The sequence below is a fragment of the Ammodytes marinus genome (assembly GCF_949987685.1).
Source record: "Ammodytes marinus genome assembly, chromosome: 14".
NCBI classification, from domain to species: Eukaryota; Metazoa; Chordata; class Actinopteri; order Uranoscopiformes; family Ammodytidae; genus Ammodytes; species Ammodytes marinus.
In genome coordinates, this window is record NC_137218.1 from 9,011,593 (window position 1) to 9,038,486 (window position 26,894).

The following is a 26,894-nucleotide window of genomic DNA, read 5'->3' on the forward strand; positions in this document are numbered from 1 at the left end:
GGAAAGCACAGGTGTAACCAACAACATTAGTGATGGCTAATGTCCAATTAGGTGTGCCGGTAAACTAAACCACCACAAACATTATCAGGACACAAACTGGAATATCTACATGGATTTCAGTCATGATGAATGTTTTTAGCTACACTCCTGTTGAACAAGACAGAAAAGGGGGCTGCACAAATTAATCTTTATCCAAAATAAACCAGTACATTCAGTCTGTGGTAAGAATTCAATCCCAGCCTGGCAATGTTGGTCAGAAGACCTGCGCTCGATGCCTTATAGTTGATCCACAGGGAGACATTTGAAAAGCAGGGTAATGATGCATGGGAGTGAAAACCGAAAACTACAAAAGGGAGCTGAAGAGACTCAGGTTTAGGCGGACAGAGGAGAGGATACAAACACTTATGTTATGTTACTATGGGTTATTATAGTATAGGATGCATGTTTTAAAAAATGTATAAATAATTGAGATGTTAGTATTGATATAAAATGGACTCTTACTAATGGATGGATACAAAGATGAGAAACACACACACACACACACACACACCCCTCACCTTTTCATCCATCTCCCTTCTGCACATCAATTAAATCTCTTTCCATTGGCCAGGTCTTGTACTATATTAGCGCCCTACCATCCCTCTCAGTCTCTGAGCGAGTTTCTCTTTAATCTTCAAGAGGTGTTCCCATTGATGGGCATATTGATTTGATGTTGCAGAAGCTGCTTTTATCTCCAGGAACTCAAAGAGGTGTCGGAGAAGAAGAGATGCACTCCCAAACAGGTTTCAACCGCGCAGTCTGTCCTGTCGGAAAGTCTGTTTTATCCTGTGGTGGTTGGAGCACATCTTAATGCTTCACCATTCCTTAACTTTTGATAACTTTAAACAAAAAAAATGTTTTTATAGAATTGGGGCTTTGCTTTTTATCTTTACAAATGAATTCTACAAATTCAGCAATGTTTTTCCCCCTCAGTTGGTGCTACATAAGGTCAGGAGTTTTTGACTGACTGCAAGCCACAAAGTCAGAAAAAAATGCAATGAAAGCAGTTCATGGTATTGTTTTTGCATTATCCTTACTTCTATTTTTAATGTATTTGCCCTTGAGTGTGCAGACAGATTTGTGACTCCTTATACTATTTAGTTATCTCCCAAAAAACACATTGGCATAACCTAGCCTGTCAACTTATAGAATAAAATATGTTATTAAGTATTTCAGAGACATTTTAAGCATAACATCTCCAAAATAAAACCAAATAAACAAGATTTATTGTACATTTCCATGGACAAATTTGCTCCAGGGCTGGTAATTATGTTTTATGTTGACAATGCCATTGAAGCATTGTTTTCTCACACTAAGTCATCGGTAGACTTAGTGGAGCTATGAACACAGTATCATTCTCAAGAAAGTATAGAGTCTACTAGGTGAAACTATATTTCAAAAGGTGCATGAGTAAAAAAAAAAATCAATCAGTATCCCTCCTTGACCCTAAACTGGTTTTATGAATCCGAGGTTTGGGGCAATAAACTGTGTTTAGGATTTCGACATGGCACAACTCCACTGGAGTCATCTGTGTACTTTGGGAGAGTGAAGCGAGGGCGCTACCATCCAGCTGACCACATGTGGAGCTTGTCCAAACCCCTTGGAGAGCCCGTGCTGGTCCGGTCCACCACAGAGCTGCATGCACAGGCCCAGGGGGCCATGCTCTACGGCAGCATCACAGAGACCGCCTGTCACCACTCGCCGTCTCTAGGGCACAATGTTCCCTCCGCCTATACCGTGTGCGTGCATGTGTGTCCGTGTATTTATGAGTTTGAGCTGTATGTGCATGTGTTTATACAGTATATGACTGTCCATTTATTTAGTCATTTAGGAATGTGTGCATCTGTGATTTTGTAAGAACATTCAGTATTTGGGTCTGTGTGTGTGTGTGTGTGTGTGTGTGTGTGTGTGTGTGTGTGTGTGTGTGTGTGTGTGTGTGTGTGTGTGTGTGTGTGTGTGTGTGTGTGTGTGATGGTCCCCTCGGGGACAGGGCCGGCCCGTTGTTTTTAGGGCAGGCCTGCCAAGATGCCCGGTTGGCTAACAGAGGGGTTTGATATTCTGCTATCGATCATCTGTAGTAATAACATGGTTACTTTCTCGCAGTGTAATTATCACCCCAAAATAAAGTGGCTGGTTCTACTTAGTGACCTCTGCCTTTAAAGCAGCTTTTGTCATCTGCTCACTCCTTTGCTCATTTCTCCTTCTTGTCACTCACACATAAGAGTTCAAACAAACTCAACGCACCTTAGAGTGTATATCATCAGACAATTTCCCCTGTAGGCTCCATGTAGGCCTGTGTTTTAGCTCATTTTCACCACATCACATTTTGTAAGGCATGTATATTTCCCTATACAACCATTAGTTTCCATTCATTGCAGTGAGATATGGAAATCAGTTAATAAACTAAAATAAATAATGAAACTAATCGTCAACCTGTATGTTGGAAGAGCCTGCAGTTTCATTTTCATTGCGTACAAAAGAGTATGGAAACCAATGTTTGCCTTTAATGGTAGAACAAAAAAAGATTATCCCTCCATCCATCCCTCTCTCCCTTCTTGTTTTTCGTGCGCTCATCCCTGCATTCTTCAGCCAATCCCTCCATTATTCTTATCCATCTATCCCATCTATAAAAACCTCTGATGTTTGCGTCTGTGGTCGGCTGAATTGTTTAGCCGTGATTTGTAATGTAAATATGTGGCTGCGTGTGAGAGCAACGCTCCCACTGGACGTACCCTGAACACACACACAGACACATAGACACACACACACAGACACACACACACACACACACACACACACACACACACACACACCCTGCATATTCGGAGAACAACCAGCAGCTGCCTGGCTCTGCTCTTTTACTCCTACTAAGCCATAATTGTTCCCGGGCCTCCTCTCTCTCTCAGCGCTGGTCCATACCCAGCCAAGTGGCTAACCATCAGCAGCCCTTATGGCTCACTTCGCCTTCAGGCTCCAACCGCCCCACCATGGAGCCCATGGTCTCTGCACAAGGCACAGCAAACGGCACGGACAACGCGGTCCATTTTTACATGATTTCAAAATCGACACGGACCAGACAACTTATCCAAGAAGAAGGGCACCTGACCACTTTAAGTTCCCGAAGACTACGGAGACATCTTACGTTCGCTAATTCAGCCTGAAACTTAGAAAACAGTTTTAAATCTAATCAGCCAATGTATGATATTTAAACTTGATAAACGATTTGGAACAATGAAGTCATGATGAAATTGATGTTGATTCATATTCTGAAGATTTGATTGCTTTTAACAACATCAGCTTCTTTGTTCCAAAACTCCTGGTCTTTAGTTTGGAAACACATTTTCCGACAACACTGCAGTATTGGCTCGCATCAATTTTCCAGCGGTGGTGGCAAACGTCTCAGAATTTGTGATGCAGATGTAAAGCTTCAAGTTCATTTCTCGAACTTGGTAACGGCAGTTCAGAAATGAACCCTACATTTAATGAAAGATCAAGATCAGCTCCTCAACAGACCTGGACATGAGATTGTCTGGTAAACAGTCATTTCTACCTGAGAGGATTCGTGGGAATACTGAGCTTTGGGTTTTTGCTGTTATTTGGGTAGATGCCTTCAAGGTTTGTTTGAAGAATCAAATATGATCTTGTAAAATTAATCTGCAATTACCCACACAAAGTAAACCAGCATTCAGTACACTTATCCAATATCGGTAATCCCGTTAAGTACAAAATGACTAATAAAACAAGCTCTTTCTGCCCTCCTCTTGCTTTTCCCGAATCCCTAAACGTCTCTTCCTCTTCTTTAGCCTCATGTTGTCTTTCCATTTATCTTGTATTTATCTTCTATTTCTAAAAAGTTCCTTCCTATCTCTCTCTCTCTCTTTCTCTCTCTCCATCACTCGTTTAATCTCCGTCCAAAAGAAACATAGTGGGAGACCAGAGAAACCAAGAAGCTCTTCGGAGGCCAAACCAGAGATCACTGCTCCCATCCTGGAGCGCGTCCCTCCTTTTCCTCCCTCCAGTTACTTGCATGTGATGTCGCTGTGAAGCACGAACAGGCTTTCAAACGCATTACTTCTCTGATCAAACTCCATGAGGTTTTTTTTTTCCATGACTGGCGCATGAAGAAGCATCAAGATCTACAGCCAACATGTTATAGGATCATTTCATGTCGTGCTAAAATGTGTGCTGAACTTCCATGACCTCTGCCTTGCTCAACAGCTCCTCTGTTCTTTCATGCAACACCTGGGAATTGTACGCAACGTCTCTTCCATGGCGGCAGGTGACAAACGTCTTCATTTTATGACGTCTCGAGTTTCCTCCACCTTCTATTTGCCTGGTCAATAAGTCTGCTAAAAAACTGCTGCTTTCACACCAAAGAACAATATTATTTTGAGCTACATATGAATCAGCACTGATGCAAATATAGAACAATCTCTACCTTTTTGTTTCCTCTGAAAAGCCTTTCTTAAAGCTGGTTCAAGCCTTAATTGTAAGTTATCTTATCATTAATCAAAACTCCATCGCTCTCTACACCCATTGGCCCTCATTTATCAAACTTGCGTGGAAACTGGTGCAGATTCTGGCGCAAATACCTCCCTACGCCAGGTATCGCGTGGGATTTATCAAACAGTCGTATCTCGCCAATCTCGGCGTACGCCACGCAATTATTGATAAATGCAGCGGCTGAAAACAATCGTACCACGCCCCTATATTTTCTCAGTTTAGAGGCCTCGCCCAAAGGTTTTGCGACATGGATATGCGCAATACGGCACTTCCCTGAAGTAGAAATTGACAGAATAACAGCGAAAGTAGAAAAAAAAGAGTTTCATTTCGGAGCATTAGCCTACAAGCAGCATCAAATAACGACAGAAGGCAGCAGTTAGGAAGGAAATAACTGCTGCGGTCAACAGCGTTGGTGTTGACTCAAAATCGCCACTAAAAAAAGCGTGTTGCTGTTCTGAAATGCAACCAACTGGGGGTGCGGGTGCGGGGCTGCGGGCATAATATAAGTGGTGGAGGAGAAAAAGACGCACCAACTGTCCGATAATGGTCCCCATAAAATAAATAGAGGTCTGCAGAGATTTGAATGATTAGAATGTATTGGCCCTTTTAGATAGCACTACTCAAAAGGGTTTTAAAAACTAAAAATAACACATTTAGCGTTTTACTGTATGACAGCATGCGCTTGGCACGAGTGGTCAGCCCGGCCGTCAGCTGCACAAGCCGACCCGGCAGCGATCAGCTGTGAGAGCGCCCACTGTCCTGCTGAGCTGCTCCACCAGCAGATCGGAAAAACGTGCCGGTTAAGGTGGAAATAAATCGCTCGCTTTAGCATCAATGACACATTAAAAGAGGAACTAACATCTACAAAGTGCGTCAAATAAATAAAATGTTAAGCTGATTGTTGTGCCGTGTATTTTTTTGTATCATAAAGAGCAGTGTAGGCCTACTACATATTTAATACTTAGGCTAACATTTTGAATGAATGCAGCCCCCGTGCCTCAGTGTCCCCCCAGCTGCTCCAAAACGGAGACAACTGCCCTTACGTGTGCGCACTATTGAATCAGCTCTCCTACTCAGTTGCACACCATAAGCTGCTCATTTTTAAGTGATTAATATCTTTATTTCGGTCTTATTTGCACTGCATTTGTATTATCTTCTAATAATTGTCCAACAAAGTCATCGGCTACCCGGCACAGCCTACACTGCGAGTCTAAGCTGTTTTCAAATTTGCGTACACGAGCTGAGAGCTGGCGTGGGATTTGAGCGTACCCTACGCTCACGTCCATATTGATAAATGCCGAGATTTGCGTGGAGATGTACGTACACCCATTTTTCTGGTCTACGCAAGATTGATAAATGAGGGCCATTGTCTCTATTTATGTTTTTATCTTGTAGATTATATTTATTGTAGTTCAGATGCTACAAAGGAAAATGTAAAAAGGAAATGCAGTGGAGCAAGGGAAGCTTTCAAAATGTTCCACCAACACAAGAGTGGTACACAGTTAGAGGAGAGCAGTGTGTGTTTACGTTTGTGTGTGTGTGCGTTGTTCAGGTGACAATGAGACTTGCGGCCTTTATTTTCCATGGTAAACCACAACAGGCTTAACCTAGCCTAACTGTATACAACGAACACAGTCACACAGAGAGAGAGAGAGAGAGAGAGAGAGAGAGAGAGAGAGAGAGAGAGAGAGAGAGAGAGAGAGAGAGAGAGAGAGAGAGAGCGCTTACAGACCCTCAAGTTACACTTAAAATCCCTCTTTGCCACTTCTGAAGTTCACAATACTGTTTCTCTTGCCATAAGAATAAAAGTCACAAAAAAAATAACAATCATTTGAGGTTAAATAAATTTTAATAATAATAACTCAAAAGTGTATCCATCCTACTGTACATATTATGTGGAATCAAACTATGGAAAAGTAGTGGCAATGGGGAATCTCCAGGGCCATTTAGGGACTTTCTCTCCCTGTGGTGAAATTCACAAAAGAAAAGAAAGAAGGAGAAAAACTGAAAATCAGTCTTCTATTCTTGCTCCCTCTAATCAAAACAGCATACCACTGACTTGATGCTTAGCTAATGGATGCTTAATTGAAACCAGTATTCCTTCAACTGGGCTGGGATTAATGTGACTCCGTGGGGGAATTCGACTGGAGCCTGGATGGCACTCACGCTGCGCTGCTTGTTTGTGACAGTGTCAGAGTTATGGCTGTCTTAAATCGGCAGCATTAAGACCCCGGGCGCAGACGTTTCTGCTGTTTTTAAAGACAAACAGCAGAGAAATGAGAGCCATCAGTTCAGGGGGAAGGAGAGAGAGGCGAAGGGCAAGGGAACCAATGCGAGACAGAAGGAGAATCGTGGGGTTGTGACGGTCGCAGTGGGGGAACAACCAGTCCCTCTGGGGTCCTGACAATGGGCCGCCTGTGCCTGTGTCTGCTGTAAATCTGCTTCTGTCTGCATGAGGATTCAGCAAGGGGACGATAAAAGCGTCATAGATGGAGTCTGACTGACTGACTGCATGTCTGTCTGTCTGTCAGAACAGACGCCGTACTTTTCCAGTTCCCTCTGAATGAAAGCAAAGAAAGCCTAATCAATGGCGCCTATTCCACAAGAGTTACAGTGTGACATCTGCAGATAGATGATGAAGAAAGATGAATGTGTGGTTTCATCGATAACAGTTTTTCATCTGTCTATGCATCATATTTATTGTTCCATCCAAAAGCTGTATTTGACTTCTTTGGATCCAAAAATCCGGGTATATTTGTGCAAATGCAATAATTGTGAACTGAAATGGGTTTCAGCGGAGATGTAAACGTAAATGTTGACCTACAAATACCTGCCATATACTGTATGATACAATTTTCCTTCCTAAATATTGTGCCAATTTTTGATCTCACATATTCAAATCAAGTTGATTTTATAAGGGTTTTGATGTAGTTTCAAATCATGTTTAGCAAACAGGTGTGTAAAATGTTACACAATTCACCTGTTAAATCCCCTGATAAGCTGTTTTTCATACTGTAGTTTCCAAAGATGTCTAGAAACCCAGAGAATAAGACGTGTAGAAACTGTTTAAAAGAAAACTCTTCCTCCATATAGAAACAAAAAAACAGACAAAATATGTCTGTTACTGATATTTATTTTCATTTAAAATCAAGCAATACAGTCATTAGTTAGCATGACTGAAATGTATGAATTTGTTTTCCTCTGAGTGAATTGGGTGCTGTGCTAAAATACCAAAAGTGTTCAAACTGTTAGAGCTGCTGTCATATAAGAAAAGGCTGCATACTTTGACCTTGGATTTCTGCTATCAATGGTCCTTCTTGTATGGTTCAGTGTGCAAAAACATCTTTCTTGTCCAGGAGCCAAGTACAAAACCCTGTAATTGTGATGTTCTGCCTCCCAAGGACTCACAACAGTGTTGAAAGCTCCTCTTAGAAATTCCTAGAAAAAGGTAAACATTTCGAGCCCAAATCGACTCTTTGTCCGGTACAGAGGAATCTAAATTGAGCTTGAATTTTTTTAAATGTATGTGTAAGGGGAGCGTTCAATGGTGTTGTGCGTCCTTGGGAAGAACAAAATTACAATTCTGGTATCTGCACCAAGGTAATTTTTTTTCAGGTGTTTTATCAGCACTATTGTTGAACATTTTTCAAATGAATATGAAATGTTGAAATGTATTTGCTGATTCTTGTGCAACAGTGCTGAGGGGAAAATGGTTGGACACTGTTTGCTATCTGATGTTTAATAAAAGCCTTGCATTTGTGTAATAAATAACAGAAGCTGCGACCGAAAGGCATCCTGTCACTCAGCGCAGGCAAGGGGGGGAAATAAATCTATCAGAGACAAGCAGTGAAAATGACTCAGTCTCGATCACTTCGGGCTGTGGCAAATCGGCATCCCACTTTGGTTTCTTCGATCAAATACACTTCCTATTGTTGAAAGTAAAATGTGACTTTCAAGATTTGAATTAGTCCTGGATTTGTGTTTTCTTTTCCTTGAGTGCGGTGGTGAAACGGTTAAGGGTGTTCTTAAGGTGTCAAGAGTCTGTTTCAACTGGGGCTGTGGTTTTGTTCCACCAGGTGCACAACGCTGTAACCGCTTCTCATTGTTTACTGCTACCTCCCTTCCGCTACTGCAGTTGTCTTCTCTTCCCTTCATGATTCTGTCTCTCTCTCTCTCTCTCTCTCTCTCTCTCTCCCTGCAACTTAATCAACCTCTCTGCCTGGTTTAGTTTCTCTCAAAACTCCTTGGCAACCACACTTCTCCTTTTTTGTCCATCATCCTTTTTCCTCCATCTGATCAACCCAATCTGTACCCGTCTGATAAATCAGATGATGTGTTTTCTTTTGTTCTTCACTTCCTGCCCACCCACTTCTTCCCTTTCATCTGTCCTTGATGTGCATACAGTGTTTGCCACATACATGCCCTGTACTGTGTGCAACGCCTACACAGTCACGCACGCCCACACACTTACACACTGACACGGACCACAGTGCAGGGCAAGTCGTAGTTGTTCTAGTTATTGTTTGGCCCTGAAAAATGCTCACCAAAAAACCTTCTCACAAACTTACACACATCAAAGACAATTACCTCCACAACTTAATGAATTTAAAAGATGACATACTCTACTCTTTTCCAGATTCTAAATTGCAATTTAGGTTTCTACTAGAAACTGTCAGTTAAGTGCAGGGGTATCTGGGGGTGTGCTTATCACAGGTGGAGGTAGTGCTAAGATAGGTAATGAGGCGACGTGACTTCTCCCTTTATGACGCCATAGGGATCTTGTTTTTTTGTTTTCCTTTCAGCATTTACCTCCTGCCTCCCTTGATCTGTTTGAGACAACGCCATCCCCTCCTTGTTTCCTCAAGCCCACCTCTTCTTCCTAGCGTCTTGTTTCCATGAATTCTCAAATCCTAACGCAATTATCGGACCCATGATCAACATTTTCTTCATGTTTTTGTCTCCTCTGATGGCAAACACCATGTCTGTGTTTTGTCTGTGTTTGTGCGTGAGTGTTGCCCTTCACCAAAGTCTGGGTTTTTTTCTCTCTCGGTTGACCAACACACTTCGGGGAAGGGTGTCTTTCCCTAATCTACAAAAGAGGGCATTAACAAAGGTAGGAAATCAATTTGACGCATGCCCGAGCTCCTTCTTAGGAAACCTGTTGAATAGGGAATTCCTCCCTCTCCCTTTTCTGGCATAAAAGTGACAGTAACACAGGGAGGCAGTGCCAAAACATATGAGTTTACTCAGACTGAAGAAATCATAGCGGACACACCTCTGGCAGCGAGCCGCAACAAATTCACCTGGGACTCATTTTCCTCCTTGTGGGCTCCCCTTTGACGGCACAACTTAGTCATTTTTAACATCGCTAATATAACCACAGTTAAATAATAACACAGACGCTGGCACGCTTGGCATCGACGAGCCTTGTGGGAAATTGGCTTTGCAGCACGAAGCAGGAAGAGGGCGCTGGTCCTTGCTGCGTCTAGACAGAACTTAAGCTTTCACGGATGCCATAAAGAAGAGGAAATATACACTCACAAACAATGGGACCAAACTGTTCTCATTGTGTGTCTATACAGCAACAGATTTCCCACATCATAATAATGAAGTTTGATATGTGTATATTGTTGTATTAGGTATTTGCAACCAATTCTGCAGTATTGGCTTAAGGGGCTATTTAAAATTATATTATCAATGTGGTGAGGTAATTAGATTGACAGGTAATACGTAATGGCCAAACATCAGCATTCACATGCTGTGATGTAAAGGTTTTCATTTACAATTTAAAATATTACAGTAGTTACGTTTTAGTTGTGACTCCCAGTAATTACTTTAACGTTTTGGAGGTTGGCCTGTTTGGCTGTTTGCTGTCCAAACAGGAGTTGGATGGAGGGTCTGAAAACTATTTTGACTCTAATTCTGACTCTGTGGACTAGACTGAGACGTGCTATCTTGGGCTCCACCAACAGAAGATAATTTAAATTTCAAGATGTGAGGAATCAGCACAAATGACTTCACTGCTGAGCTGAGAAACTGGGACTTATTATGAACACTGATGAGCTAAGAACAAGGTTTAAATTTGATGGTTAATTTAATCTATAAAATGTTTCTTAATTTTTCTAGAAAATAACAGGAAGGGTGACAACTTAAAGTATGTTATTAATCCTTGAGAAAAGCTCTGATGATCGTTTGAAGTCTGAGAAACTCTACTGGGGGGATGAACACTATCCTTCCAGAAGTTGTTACCTCCCATGGTGGTTTTAATGCTAACAGACTTCAGTTGGGTTGAGATCTAGTGATTGTGTTCGGCCATAACACATGATTCCAATCATTTTCATTCTCATACAACCCATTCGATTCCACAGTATCCAGCACGGAAACATCTGTATTTGTTCTTTCTCCACTTATTTATTCAGCTTTTTCAGCTCATATCAGACAACTGAGGGTCGCACTTTTTCAATTCTTAAAAATAAAGCATCATAATTTGAGTGCTAAATTGTACATGTAGTGATCTAAAAAGATAATCAAACCAGGGAAATAATAAGAATGTGTGTGTGTGTGTGTGTGTGTGTGTGTGTGTGTGTGTGTGTGTGTGTGTGATGAATATTTGTGTGTGTGCATGAAGCAGAAGAAGGAAGTGAAGACGTACAGTACAGCTTATACTACTAGGAGTGTATGTGAGGGTTTGTATTGTGTATTAATGTGTTCCTTTGTGTAGTAAATGTGGGTGGGATTTCATTATATGTATGTAAGCACACATGTGTGTGTGTGTATATATATATATTTATACATCATATGATGGTGAAGGCTGTTTCCTTCACTTAGCAGATGAGTATCATATGAAGGAGGTTAAGACTTCTGCTCCTGTGTGTGTGTGTGTGTGTGTGTGTGTGTGTGTGTGTGTGTGTGTGTGTGTGTGTGTGTGTGTGTGCGTATGTGTGTGTGTGTGCGTGTGCGTATGTGTGTGTGTGTGCGTGTGTGCGTGTGTGTGTGTGTGTGTGTGTGTGTGATCACAGCCATGTGTGCTGGGCTGCTTCATGCGGCTGTGGAGGCTCCAGCTGGTCTGGGCAGAGCCACGGGCACGGGGCGGAGGAGGAGGACGGGGTTTGAGTTTCATTTAGTCGACTATTTTTACAAAGACTATTTTTAATAAAGTGCCCATTAAGATGATGATGATGAAGGTTGGTTTAGGTTCAGGAGGGGGAGACTGGGTGTTGGAAGAGGGAGAAGTCATCACAGGGGATTCTCAAATACTAACATCAAAACACATGCAAGGATGTTTGCTCACAGTGAGAGGACCACAATGATAAAGAAAATATTATGCCAAGTCATTTTCTTTTCAAGTCCGGTAAACCACTGCGTTTTTTTACCACCCCAATCATTTTAATAACCAACAAGCCTGTCCGACTAGTTAGATCAAGAGTCAAATCAATAAGACACATACATACAGGAGTCAAAGGACTACGCCAGATCCACACTGAAAAACAACAAGATCTGTAGTCAGTAACACTCACTCTAGTAACACACACACAAACACACACACGCCTCTATGTCTCAGAAGGAGAGTGTAAACAGGTTGTAAATTTCCTAACAGGGACAGATGAAAGAGGCAGAGCACATGGCAAATTGTCGTGTACCATCACATATGGCCGTCACACTTACTGTTTGCAAACAGCACAAGAGCTAGCACACAGGCAAACACACCCTGTGTGGCTTTTATAAGCTGTGTGCTAATAAAATGTTGAATAGCAGTAACAGACATTTCATATGTGCTTTTTTAGTTTTTAAGTAGCTCAATATGACCAGCAGTTCTAAGTGAAGGAGATATTAAACTGAAGGGCATTTTCTTGTGAAAAATGTTCAGCTTCTAGCTGCTGTTTAGACTCTTAACCTCCTCCTGTATAGCTTTGCATTATGCAAGTCATGCTTGTTTGCTGAAATAATAAGCAGAGATGTTGCTACACGACCAAACTTAGACACTCAACAGTTTTTTTTACCCCACATGAAGCAAAATCTGACCTTGTCCAGGGTCATTGGGTAGAGTTGACTTAGTAAACATTGTCCAGACTTTGACAAGGATTAACTCACATTAATCAAATGATTTACTATTGATGTATATCTGCAGTTTACATACAATACATATTAAATGTGTGTAAATATATGTATCCCCTTTATATCAAATAAGTTAAAAAAAATCCTAGTTACTTTAATGTACCTGAGATTTATTCATGTAAAACAAAAAAAAATTATATTTCTTCATGGTGTTACACATGAGTTCCTTTATTTGGAAAGTACAGGGTGATTCTTTATGCGTGTGTGTGTGTGTGTGTGTGTGTGTGTGCGAGTGTGTGCGCGTGTGTTGCTATATATGGAGTGTGAACCACCACTCATATAGAGAGGTAATGCTATGTGAAACTGTTCAGCAGGCCCATTATTGACAGTAATGAAGAGGAAATGAAACAAGACTTTAATTCCCATAGGCCACGTGATTTCTAAAAAAAATATATATATTTAAAAAGACTTTCACTCTGACCGAAACCTACAGAGCATTATCACCTCAATATCACTCAATCCCCCCCAGAAACAAACGCTGCATGGATTTAGTCAAGGTGGATGCAGACAGGTGCTCACTGCATCACTGCATGTGATGAAAAGTCACATAAATCTGCTGGCACAGATAAACCAGTTTTAGGTTTTTTAAATCTACATACTTTAAGAACAAGTGACTAATGCATGTCAATAAGATACTTATTATGTTAGTAAATGTCTCTTCATTTAGATTTTCTTTAGGATTAGTAATTGTTCATTTAAATACAAGTACAGACACACTTTTGAAGATCACAAAGCCAGTATCTCCACTTGCTATATCTCCAGGATAAAGGTGGACAGCTGTTTATTTTTAGACAGAGAACTGACCAAGGGTCTCACCGTGTGTTTGTGTGTGTGTGTGTGTGTGTGTGTGTGTGTGTGTGTGTGTGTGTGTGTGTGTGTGTGTGTGTGTGTGTGTGTGTTTAGAGGTCTGCAAACATGGCCCACTAACCTACAAACTTTGTGATGTGGGACCATGTGTATGAGTCCTTTTTAAATGCCCAGATAAACAAAGTAGCCACACGATCGGTCTGGTGAGCTGAACATCCAAACATGAAAACAATGACACAACAGGTGGCTCCGGCTTACTGCTGTCTGATTAGAATAAGTTAGATTCAGATTCTTGTCAGATTGAATGAGAATAGAAACCAAAATCTATCGACAGCAGAAATGTCCTTTTACAGCAGATGTAGGCGTTCACAAATAATGATAAGTAAGTTCTTTACAGTTAAAAATGAACATTTTAATATTTTGTTGAAAGTATACACATAAACTCAACCAATTGTGTGTGAGATATCTGTTAGGTCAAATAGTTACTCTGTTCATTTAATGTAAACTACTATCAGTTTGTTTGATTTGTATTTGGAAGTGCCTGCTCTGCACTCACTTGTTAGACACAGTAACATATCTTGATTGGACGGCATTATAACTACGATTCACTCAGGAATTGAGAAATGGCATGGCAAAGTTCTCCAGTTCTACTTAGAAAGTGTGAACCAGTTCCAATCGACAACTTAAAAGTCTCAAATGTATCTGCAGCATGAATGAGAAGATATACAGTATGTGACTATTCTGATACGTACTGGTGTGTGTGACAGAAAGAAGAGAAAAGCTGTCATTGATTAACTACACGCCCATCTGAGAGGCCTGGACCGCTAGCACTGTCAACATCGACACAGGAGAAACTGCATGGTTTCGCTCCACAGGCCAATGACTCACCTGGGGGCGAATATCCCCCAACTCACACACTCACACAAACACACACACACACACACACACACACACACACACAGTCAGTCAGTCAAACACACCTCATGAAGACGTCACCAATAAACAGTGCCGACTAAACAAAAAAGTTGCTTCTCGAAACTTGGCCTGTGTCATCCTCTATCTCCCTTCTTCTCTTATGAAACTTTCAATACACCACTGTCCCTCTATTTAAATGAGAGACATCTGAGGATTTTTTCTTTTCCAGTAACCTCCCGTTGTGCTGTAAACAAAACAATCATCACATATGAAACCATAAATTTTACTTGATTTACTAACTTAATTTATTTATTATCATAACCATCATCTGAATTTTGTCCGCACGAATATCTCTGCCTCCCAAACAAGAGGAGCGTAAATCCATCGTGCTGCTTTCAGGCACCATGGGCGAAAACTTAAAAATAAGCTCAAGCTCTCAGAGTTACTTTCAATGGCGGCAATAAGTGAATGCGGCAAATGGAAAAAAAATAAACATCCTCCAACATGTTTGACCTCTAGCATCCTTTTTGGTGACAGGAAGCGTGGGAGGAATTATGGGAAATGTGGTCTTAATCTAGAGAAACACAAGCACTAAGAACACCGCATGAGGTTACCAACCGTCTCCACCTCTTCTTCTCTTTCTTTTTTTTCCATACCAACGGCAGCACGGTATCACACTTAAATTGATGTTTCTGCTCAGAGATAGTTTGTGTAAAACTTAAAAGGGATCTACACTTAAAGAGTTTGACTGAATTAAAGTGTCTGGATGTATAAAAACACAAAAACAGAGTTGATTATATCAATCATGCAAACCCACACTTTTCCTTTGCCAACACCTGTCTTTTACTGCTCTACAGCTTCACCCCCCTGCTCATTCCCACCATCCCTCTGCGCCGGAAAAGAAATAAGTGGATGAATAATTACAGGTATAAACACCTCGGGGCCATCTGAAGGGGTTTTTTCCTCTTCTTGTGATATTCTTTGAAACATTTCCGCCTCTTGAAATAGTCTTCTGAACAGTTTCTCTTCAGGTGTCTTCACAGCCGGCTACTTCAAAGCCGACGGGGCAATGAGGACCCTCTCACAGCCATTTGTATTTTAATCTCCCCCCTCCCCTCCCCTCCCTCCCTTTAAACTATGTTTATCTGTCTTCATCTATATCTATTTTTATAACTTGCTCATATTTCCTGTCTCTCGTTGAAGGAAGCGGGAGCCTACCTGAGACAGACTTAACACGGCAACCTGTGGCCACACACACACACACACACAATTTAGTAATTACATTTTTTATAATCTTTTGAAGACATTATATGCAAAAAAGACAAAAGAAGAATTTTGTTATGGAAATTATAGTGGGCCAATAAACATTAATTGTTTGATACTCTATAGACCAAACCAATTATCAATTAATCAAGAATACCATCTACAGATGATTGAATAATGCAAATGAACCTCATCTGCAGTCTTTATTTTTCATCACATTAGGTTAGGAAACCACTAAAACCGCCATGCTCCTTCAAAGGACACATCCTTTTTTTCAGCCTCACATACTCCAGAGCTTTCAAGAACCTATTTGGGGTCCTATATTTTGTCACAAATATAATAGAGAGGCAGCTATATGGACAATGATTTGTGATGTGAAAAAGGAAACTTCTTATTGGTTCTCATAATGTCAACACAAAGAAAAGGGATTTGAGAGCAATAATGGAGATTTGCTGTCCCATCACCAACCTCATTTCACTCAATAATCTTTGATTTTTCTAAAACTATAATCTTGCATTTACACACATCACAACAATGGCGAGTTAAGACGTGGCCAGTTCCTCCATCCCAGAGCGCTCTTGCACATTTGAAACTACAACATCAGTCGCTTTCTTAAATAGTTTTCAGTTGAAAAAACATGTATGGAAGGTTACATGTGTTAATTACTTTAAATTTCTGAAGTCTGGATTTTTTGTCTTAAAAAAGACAATTAAAGATCCGACCCCTAGCTTTTGCTGCCTTCTATAGTGAAAGCTGCTTTTCTTTTTAGGCCTCTTAAATGTGAGTGGCGGGTTCCTTATCGTAGCCAGTCAGAGGCAGGGGAGGCCCGAGTGTTGCTCATCCCAGCCCCTGGGTCTGTGTGAAGGGGGGGATTAGGGAGGCCTCAGCCTGTATTGCTGCCATTGTTTACCGAGGGACTAGAGGGCTGGCTGAACAACCCCCCTGTCAACACCGCAACACAATGGCAAACAAGGAAGTGGCAAGAACCTAGAGACTTGCACACACAAATGCCTTTCCCTTGATCTCGGAGGATCTGCGTTATGTTGTGTGGCAGATACAAGGAAAAGGAAAAGGGGACGGGGAGGGGAGAGCTTTATAGCGACAGTGACTGATTTCTGAATGGATACAGGGAGCAGGAGGAGGTGTATGAAAAAGTGTATGGGCTAAAGACATGAAACTTAACACCCGCCACCAAATAATAAAACAAAAGGAAAAGCAAACAAAGCAGTTGCTTGAAGTGGGTAAATATAATTAATCCTCTATTTCCTTGCATGATTCGGAAATTCTGGTGTGGTTCAGAGAAAGCCATTAGGGGACATTTTTGAAAGCTGAGCCACCTCAGATTTTCAACAACAACAAAAACAACACTGCAGCCTGCGAGCCTTCAGAGTCTTCTAAATGACGTTGTTCCCCCCCACCTTTCCCAAACATGTAATCTTTCTCTCAACAGTCTTCCTGTCGAGTTTTTCTCAATTTTAGTCTGTGAAATGAAATGTCAAATGATGAGCAAGAAATTCCCCCTAACGACACAATGACACGGCACTGAGCTGCTAAAACTGCTTGTACATTCCAGTGACTGAGTTTATAAACGGTCATACATGCATTTAAAACAAACACCTTGTTGTTTTTTCCCTAAATAACCTGTACATACAGTTATCCTCTTTACAGTCACTGTCCAGTTCCAGCGAGCGGGAAAAGGCTTCAGAGTAGCGTGTTGTCTCCAGAGCTTGATGACGTCTTGGTGTGACCACAGCCTCCACATCACACGGAGTTTCACAGCCTCTCTGACGGTGGATACAAATGCCTGCAGCCCAATATCAGATACTAGGATCTACTTATCTTTTATTTTCAAAGAAAATGTACAGGGCAAATAGTCCCCTGACCCTCTCTCAGTCCAACTAGAACGCTTCTTTATCATCATCTGTTCACTCAACTGACAGTTGTATCACTCTTTATGGTGTTGTCAGCTATTCTGGAAAATGCTTGCGGACAAAATCACTTTTTATCAAAATCAGGGAATATCTCCTCACCATTTTTTTTAGGAGCACACACAGAATGGACAGGTAACGGATAATGAAGAGATATTCACTGATTTTGACAACAAGTGCTTTTGTGAGCAAACATTCTACAGAATTGCTGACTCCACCTTTAATTGTTTTTTAGGCTTTTTCGGAGGCAACATCTGTTATGTTTGAAATATGTTAAAGCTGCTCCGAATGCAAATTTCTATTCACTAACCAATAATCACTCCTAATGTGTGATTCAACATGATTCATTAGCCCCCTCAGAACAATGCACAACCTTTGTTTTTACTTTTAGTGTTCAGTTTAACACACAGGAGATTTCTGATACAGAGACCGCATCCTTGGAAGGACGCGGTCTACGCGGTCTATGAAGGCTATCGCCTGTGAAGGCCGATTCGAAGGCCAATCGAGCGTTGTTAAACGAGACGGTCTCCGCAGGTCTCCGTTTACGAGCATTTCCGGTTTGCGTAACAAGCTGTTACCTTGCGTGACGACTCGCCGCTCCTGTGCTGCCTAGCAACCCTGATTGCTGCCAACGGAGACAGCCTTGTCAACGGAGGAAAGAAGAAAAAGAAGTTGCATACCAGACGAAAAGAAAAAAAAGTACAAGAAAAAAAGAAAGGAAGATAAAAGTTAAGAAGATGGAGCAACACGTTGCTGTTTTGTTATTTGTTATTTTATTTTATGCCATCTCTGGTAACGAAGGCTGCATTTCTCGGCCGCATATGAAGGAGCCTTGCAAATCGTTGCAAATGGAACAAGCCTTTGCGCGCCGCTATGACGCAATCGGTCTTCAAATGCAGCCTACGTAGGCTGTAACCCCTGAATTGAGATCCAGTGAACGTCACTTGTTACGCTATTAAAACTGAAGTCCACTGCAGCAAAAGGTAATATCAATGTGGTGCCTTCACATTAAAAGGCTTCCCAAAAGCACAAGATTGAAAAGCTTTTATTGTGAAGCAGCTGCAGAAGGAAGTTCACATTCAGTTACGAACGCCAACTGACAACTGTTAACTCATTGTTTGATTAATACTAGTCTACACCAAGATATGGGCATCTGTCTGCACTTTACTGTGGACCAATGACTTTAAAACACTGCAAAGAAGTACAACCCGAATGAGCTGATTAAATAAAGAAGTCCAACAGCCTGATGCATGCAAAAAAAATTGTGTTTTCTAACGTTTGGTCTTTTAGAAATAATACTTTTGAGCGCCCATAAAAACACTGCCCACTAAATTCTGAAGTTTTACCGGGAACAACAACGTCTACATTTAAAATAGTATCATCATACAATTATGGTAAGCGAATACTATATTAATGCAAATTCATACATAACATCCCAATACTGCAAAACTGAAATGCAGAGCTTCTTTTATCTATTCCTTCATCTATTTACCTTCTCTGTCCACTTTCTATGGAAACCCCTTCACAAACCATAATCCAGCACTGTACACCAGCATGCTATTACTGTGATCTTGAACTTGAACATTTGACAAAGGGAGTTTGGGAGAGATGAGTGGATGGTGCTGAAGAGAAGAAGCTATATACCTGCCAGGGACTACAGGTGAAGATTAGCCTGCATGGCTAAATCTGGCACATTTACATGTTGAACTTTGGTGCTCATGTCTATTAATGTGCGCTGTCCCTTCTAAATAAATAAAAAAAAATAAAAAATGAGTAAGATGCTCAGGTTTTATATTGACAATCTTTACTCCGCTGGGGGTTTGACTCCTCTAGACGACAAAGACTCACGAACGATCCCTTCAAAAAACACTGTCTGCAGCTAATCCAACAACAACATTATACAGCAGCCAAAGGTCTAACACACATAATACTGCATACACAGACACACACACACACAAACACACACACACACAGGCCTGCGGGAACAAACTTGAGGAGAGAACATGCAGATGAAGACACACAGGCACAAACAACATGACAAAACCTTAGATACATACACACGGCTTAGTGTAATGAACAGCAAACACAAAGAGGGACAGACACACGCGCTCACACACACACACACACACACACACACACACACACACACACACACACACACACACACACACACACACACACACACACACACACACACACACACACACACACACACACACACACACCGGATAAAGCTTTATCCAAAGACAACAAGCTGAGGGGAGTTTTAGTCATATCTCTGAATCCCACAAATCTCTTTCTTTGGCCACATCCTCTGAAAGGACAGCTGATAGCTGCATTAATGTAACAACAGTGAAATGTCCCATGAACTGCTGTAATAGTGGGGTATTAGTCTGTGAATGGGATAAGGAGGGACTAGACTTTGCAGCAGCCTCTCCAGTGTGCAGGCTTCACTTCTTTAAAGAGATTAGCCTTTTTTTATATAAGATTTTAACATTGAAATACTAGAATTATAAGACCGTCTTTATCCGTCTTTTTTGTCGTGGAGAATAATATGTTAATCTTTTCAGAACAACAGCTTTGGGAATTCTTTTTTCTTTTTTTCTATTTTCTGTCAAATGCAATGTGACTGAGGCAAACATTATGTGTCATATGGTACATATGAAGACATATTTATTCAAAAGGCCTGAAAAGGCCTGGTCAAATCTGAAAAAATAAAATAAAAATATCTGGAAATGTTAAGATTAGGTGTGAACGAGGAGAAATGTACCCAAACAGCAGGCGTTCCCCAGGCAGGTGAGGGGAAGATACAAAGGAAAATATAACAATTGATATCTGACTTAGTTATTCAGCTGATGCTCTCGCAAGGAGTTCAACATTTGAAAGCAGTTTACAGGAACACACCAAGATGTGTTGTTGATGCTGACAACATTCTATCTCCCACTTACTAACAGAAGATGACTGTCACCGCCTCTCAACAAACTGCTTTCTGACTGAATAAGGGCTGCTAACTTACTGACCATTATGTTCATCAATGTATCTACAGGTTATTAAACACTAGACAACTATCATTTACAGAGCTCAAGGTAAAGTCTTCAGATGTCTTTTTTGACCGACTAACACTCCAATATACAATAGATATGTATCTATTGACCGTATTTAAAAAAGAGTAAATGCTCCCATTAAAAAAGCTGGAACAAGAGAATGCTTTGTGTCTTTGTTTTAAAAACACGTTTGAATCTTTAATATTGTATGTAAGTAGAAGTTCTCCAAACAGAATGGAAATCTCTCTTCTGGATAATAAAAATGCTCATCTCAAAATACAACCTAGACTTTCCAAATGTAATGTATCATTTCAGAACATATAATAAAACCATCTATCAGGAACAGATGGACGATTTCTATGTTCCTAGAAAAAAACGACTGCTGAAACTATTTGTCGATTTATGGATTCGGGCAGAAAACCCATCAATTATTCAGATAGATCTGCTTCCATCTCTTTGAATGAGAATATTTTCTGATTTCTACATCGCTGTTAACATTGAACTGCTTTGGGTTTTGTACTTCTCATCAGATTGGGAAATCGTTACAATTGTTTTACAAAGTAAATGCTAACTGACTGTGAGAGGCTACTTCACTTCCTTGCATTGCAGACACTGTAACAAAACTCAAATCAGAAATCTTCAAAGTTGCAATCCCAAGACATAAGTCAGACCTGGACACACACACACACACACACACACACACACACACACACGCAGATGTAAGGTGCGTGGCCTTGTCCCAAATGAACACCACCGCGACACAAGGAAAACACCAAACACACAAGCCCTTCTTTTTTTTTCTTTTTCTGTCAGACTCCCAAGCCTATAGTTTCCGATCCATCTCTTCTCTTCCATCACCCCCCCCCCCCCCCCCAAAAAAAAACGCTCTAAACCACTATCCTCAGCCCTTTTCAAGTGGCAGGTAGACGGGGCCCGATACGCAGCTACCGCCTCACAACCAGCGGGCTAATTACAAGGGAAGCAGCAACAAGTGAGCATTGTGTGGAGTCTAGAAAGAGACACACGGAGGGGAAGAAAGTGCTCTTTATCTTGCCACCGCCGCCGACCCCCCCCCCCCTCTCTCTACAATCCCACCCTTAACAAAAACAATCTCTGAGAGGCTCTGCGGTTGGCACTCCAGGGTTGGAAGAGAAGAGAAGAAAAGAGCAGAGTAGAACTGTGAGGTGGAGGTGAAAAGAAGTGGAGACACATTGATGAGCCGCACACACACTCCACACACATGCCATCACACTTGCTCACCGTGTTTGTTTAACGCATTGCCGGATGTGTTGTGTTGTTATGCAGTAGTGGGTATAAAGATGTTGAAGGGAAATACGACTACGCTCTCTCTCACGTTCATTCTAATTATATTCTCAATGACAGTGTAGGGCTATGATGGAGACTTACGGAGACCTCGGGATTTCTTGGGAGAAGTTGTTGTAGGCATGTGTCTCTCTCAGAAACAAATGCACAGTCACATTTAAAGGCTAGGTGATTGGGGCAACTAAAGTCTGATCATTTCTTTCCAAGAAAAAAATAAGAACACTAAAAACAAAGTAAACCAGTAGACACTGTTCTAACCTTTTTTCTGGAGAGTATTTATTTCAATAAATTCAAATCTTGCTTAAAGTCAGACAAGAAATGAGACAAATATATTATTCAAGTGCGTGTATTGTCTACATCGAAATGAACAAAAGTGGATCTCGAAGAAGCTCCACTCCTTTGATTTTACTGTGAGATAGTCATAGTCGACTTTTTCTGACCCTACAATATCTAATTGAAAATCTTCGATGGCCGCAAGCTGAGTCTTGACCCAGACTTTTGAAGAGGTCACAGGGTTAAAACACTCAAGGTGTCAGTTAGCAAATTGAATTTTCTGGCCCTAAAGTAGATGGTGCGATACAGCAGATTCCAAAATTCACAGTGCCTCATATAAGATCAGCCTACAGTATGTGTACGTGTGATCCCATAAACAGGCATCTCGGGCTGTTTAGCGACGTCTTGTCTGGTGGAGCAGTGGGTTAATTCAAGCAACAGGATTACACAGCACGTGAAGAATGAATTAGGCACAGTCGCTGGTTTTTGGCGCAATTAGTCAGCCTATCCGTGGATATTGGTTCTTATATGAGTGACTTGGAGGGGATTTTTTATTCGTTTTGCAGAAGCTGTCTGGCTGGATGAGTGATACTGCACAGTGCACACTTGAAATCCTTCCACGAGGCTTCCCCGGTGTTTGTTTTAGCAGGTTCAACACTAAAGGCAGCTATTAAGGCAGCGACACACCTCTTGTCATTCACAGCATGGTACACACAGTACACAAGATGGAAAACGTCATGTGGAACGCTTTGGTGATGACAACACCAAACATGTTCCAACTTCCAGCAATGGCGTAAACAAAAACAAGCTATTTTTTTTTCTTTTCTGGTTTCCCCTGACGAGCGAGCGCCGCAGCCTGTTTTTAAATAGCGCTTTATTTCACGGGGCAGTTCAGGAGCACAGTTCAAAGCCAAATCAGAACACATGTAAAGCTTGGGACTGATTTGCAACGCGGGAGACTGCGATCTCGTACTGACAGCGTCCCGTCTAAACATACATCGACGTAGACTGTTTTAAGCTACGGGCAGGTTTTTAGAAATACTTTACTGGTATAAATGGGCTGTTTCTGATTTGAATAGGGTTAAGGGAGTTGTTTCCTACTAGGTTTAATTGACAGAGGCTAATGTTGTGTAACCATTTTGGATCTCCATCACATACAGTATAACTATAGAAGCATAACTACAAGAAAAAGCCATCTATATATTTTTTTTAAAGTGATATTCAGTAAATGCTTATTCTTAGGTTATCAACTTTAATTCAAACCCTTCAGAAAAGACTGTATGTAGAGATAAGCAAGTCAAATTTTATAAACAATAAACATTATATCTGACGCCATACATCTAATAGAGAAAGATGCCACTGATTTTCCAGCTGATGTAAGTCTGAGTTTATTCTTTTGCAAAGGCCAGATGCACAACAAATCAAATACAAATTACGAGTAAAAAGCAGAAATGCCAAGTAGAAAAGTGTATGCCTTTATACAGAAAAAACTAATATAATATAATCAGCGTTACTTTCATGTCCACACCGTCTCCGTTTGTTACTAGTCAATTCTGGCAACTGAGGATCTATTTGATTCTGCCAAAAATATAAAATAAATAATCTCGCCCAATAGCCACCAGGCTCAAAACATTTCCATCACTGTGTATGCGTCTCATTTCCTCCACTGTGGTGACCTACTATGGCATTGCCACAAATATTGATATTATGATTAAGAAAAGTTCATCAAACTAAAGCACAAAACCATGTGTACTTGTCACCAAAGAATAACAACAGGAGCTGTAGCAATAGTGCACAAACTTGTTATGGAGTCCAATGCATAGACAGTTTATAAGATCCAATGTAGGGGCAAGCCAGGACCCTCAACACATCATACAGTGCACTTTTAGCCAGCGGGAGAATGAAAACACAAGCAGACTTACGGATGGAGAAACTGAGCTGTTGGGGAGGTATGGGTCAGGCAGCATCAGGAACGGATAACCCGGATACGCCGACGTCTTGTACATGCCTCCATCTTGGTGCTTCGACACTGTGGCCACGCGTGTGAAGAAAAACAACACGCATGTTAAAAAGCTAGAAAAAGTTTCAACAGTACCATTAAGAATGCCAGTTTGTAGAACTTTGTAGAAACTGTATTTGTAGAAACTGTATAATAACATGTGTAATAATGATATCATTTTGAATTTCATTTGAATTCATTCAAAAGTTGCTTATGGAATAACAGAAGCAATGGGTGAAACACTGTAATGATTGAAACAAACAATGATTAATAATTAAAATTCTGATACTTACTCCCACAACAGTGCTACAAGATTTAGCTACGCGAGAAGCCTGACATCCGACACAAGCGTGCATACAAAGTAGGTCAACTATTTACAAGTGCTCTAGTTACTACATGTTGTATCCTTGTATGAGCAGCACACACTACAATACTTGAGACAAACGCGTTACAACCGTCACTTAGCCTGAGAGGCGTGAACTCCTGTAGCCTATGTGTTAATTTATCTCTCACCACTAACCCCATATTAAGCATCACAGGCCTCTCTGTGGGTCAGCTGTAAATAAGTTATACCTGTGTGCATAAACCAACAAGAGACATACCCTAAAAAAAGATCCTGTTGTTTTGGACTGATCTTCTGTCATAGCTGAGCTTTTCAGAAGGTGTCAAAACTTACAAACGTGGCCAGAAAAAACAGCCTGATAGGACACAAATTAACATGACCACGCATTCAGTATCTTTGAGAGCGGTAGGATTATCTTTAGTGGGTTCCACTTTTTTCAGAATAAGGAAAATTTGTACCCACAAATCCACACTTTAGCTCGAAGGACCACGATGTGAGAACATTTTTATCCTTGTTTAAGAGATGATTGAGAATGAGTTACACAACTGAGAACAGCCTACAGTTGATGCCTGTAATTAAAATCTCCATGTCTACGTTCTCTCTCTCTTTCTCTCTAAATGCCCCTTCTTCTAGGGAGGGAAAGTTTAAAATTGCTCTGTTCCATTTGGGTGGCAACCCTTAGGAAAAGTAGAGAGAAAAAAGTTAAATTAAACCTCTTAAGGACCCTGGTTGACCCCACTTTTGGCAAAAGCTACACTGCAAAAAATGACATGTACAAAGTTAGAGACTGCGTTTAAGCGACTACCACAGTTAGGCCTAGTTTATAACATGTTCATGTGGTCATTCCTCTTCTGAAGCACGCTTAATATGAACCAGAAACGGAGGAAATCTCTCTATCAACTGTAAACTGCTTTGATAGCTGGAGGCACGATGGATGACATCTTTTTGCAGTGTAGGGCTACACCTTGAAAACATATCTCTTTGAAGTTGGTTTTAATGCCGCAACACGTGTCCGCGCGTGACCAAAATACTCGTAACTTTGACACTTTTTACGGTATATTATTTAAGTGGTAATAGTGGGCTACTCAAACTTTGAGAAAGTGTGTAAGTGTGTTAAAATGTTCCTTCTTACCACCGTCGAGATGCTCCCGGTGTTTCTCGTGGAAGCCCCTCTGCTCGCCCTGCTGTGCCCGTCTGACCGCCTGCAATGGACCGACAACAAACACGGGGTCAGACAGACAGATAGATTAGATAGCCTAGTCCAAAATATTAATTAAAATATTATTTAAAAAAAAGTCCATCGTAGCCTACCCCGTGAGGAAAGTGTCGTTGTAGTGAGGGTAAGTTTAAAGCAACCTTACTGTAAAGTGTTTTCTGTTGTTATTAGCCTCTATAGATATGGTACTGACTATGTCCTGCATTAACCCTGTTGTATCCTGGGAATTTTCACTACTGTAACCCTGAAGGCAATACATACACTGCGCTTTTTGGTTTCATTCAACTGTCAATTGCGTGTAAAATAAAACAAGCTTTACACACACTCTCTCTCTACCTCTCTCTCTCTCACACACACACACACACACACACTCTCTCCGTGTGTGTATTTGATAAACACACTCCGTGCCACCTACCGCTGCGTTCGGACTTTGATTTATTTCCGACTCGTTCACCAGAGAGGACTTGAGGTCGGCCAGGTCTCGCTCCGTGAACGCGTTCTCTTGGATTTTCTCCTCTTGCTCCCCTTCGTCTTTGAACGCTATCATCTCATCATTCGCTCCCAGGTCGTCCCCGCCGCCGCTGCTGAGCTGAGGCATGTCTACTTTTCCCCCTCCACTACACGTTAAAAACTGATATTAATTGCTACGACAAACAAACAAATAAAAAAGTAATAGCCTAAATAAAGAAAATACTTTTCAGTTAAATGTCCTCAGTCCGGGGCGCCTCCGAAGTGCAGAAAGCCCCACCACATGCAGGGGAAAGAAAAAGTTGAGATGTGGCGTTCCCCCGGCTGGCTGGTTGGTAGAGGGACTAATGTTTCCCTATAACAGCTAACAGCTCATTTGAGCCCAACACAAGGCGAGGAGTCCCGACATCAGAGGGCGCCGACCGGATGATTGACAGGTCCGATGACTTGTTGGGGGGTTGTAGCCTACGATTGTTTCGGCAAAGGGGCTGAGCCTCTTAAAGAGACATTACCTCCCCGAGCTCAGAGCGAAAGGCATTATTCATGACTTCCAGGGGCGTGTTCACAAACCATGCTGGTTGCAGAGGTACGAGGTAGCTGCTGCTGGCAGTTCGCTTACCAAAACTTCACTAAAGTCATGATATACTTTTATTATATT

General features: G+C 41.3%; 1 protein-coding gene across 5 annotated transcripts in view; it reads right to left on the reverse strand.

Annotated features, from left to right (window-relative positions):
- The window catches only part of tcf7 (transcription factor 7), a 66,817-nt gene extending 40,180 nt beyond the window's left edge, over positions 1-26,637 (reverse strand). For all 5 annotated transcript variants that reach the window (XM_080041428.1, XM_080041427.1, XM_080041425.1 and 2 more), the window contains exons 1-3: positions 26,184-26,637; positions 25,685-25,754; positions 24,133-24,239 (exon numbers count right to left, since the gene is read on the reverse strand). In XM_080041428.1, coding sequence (XP_079897554.1) covers positions 24,133-24,239; positions 25,685-25,754; positions 26,184-26,366 — 360 coding nt within the window. In that variant the 5' untranslated portion in view covers positions 26,367-26,637. The remainder of the gene's footprint in view (positions 1-24,132; positions 24,240-25,684; positions 25,755-26,183) is intronic.
- Between the last annotated feature and the right edge of the window lie 257 nt (positions 26,638-26,894).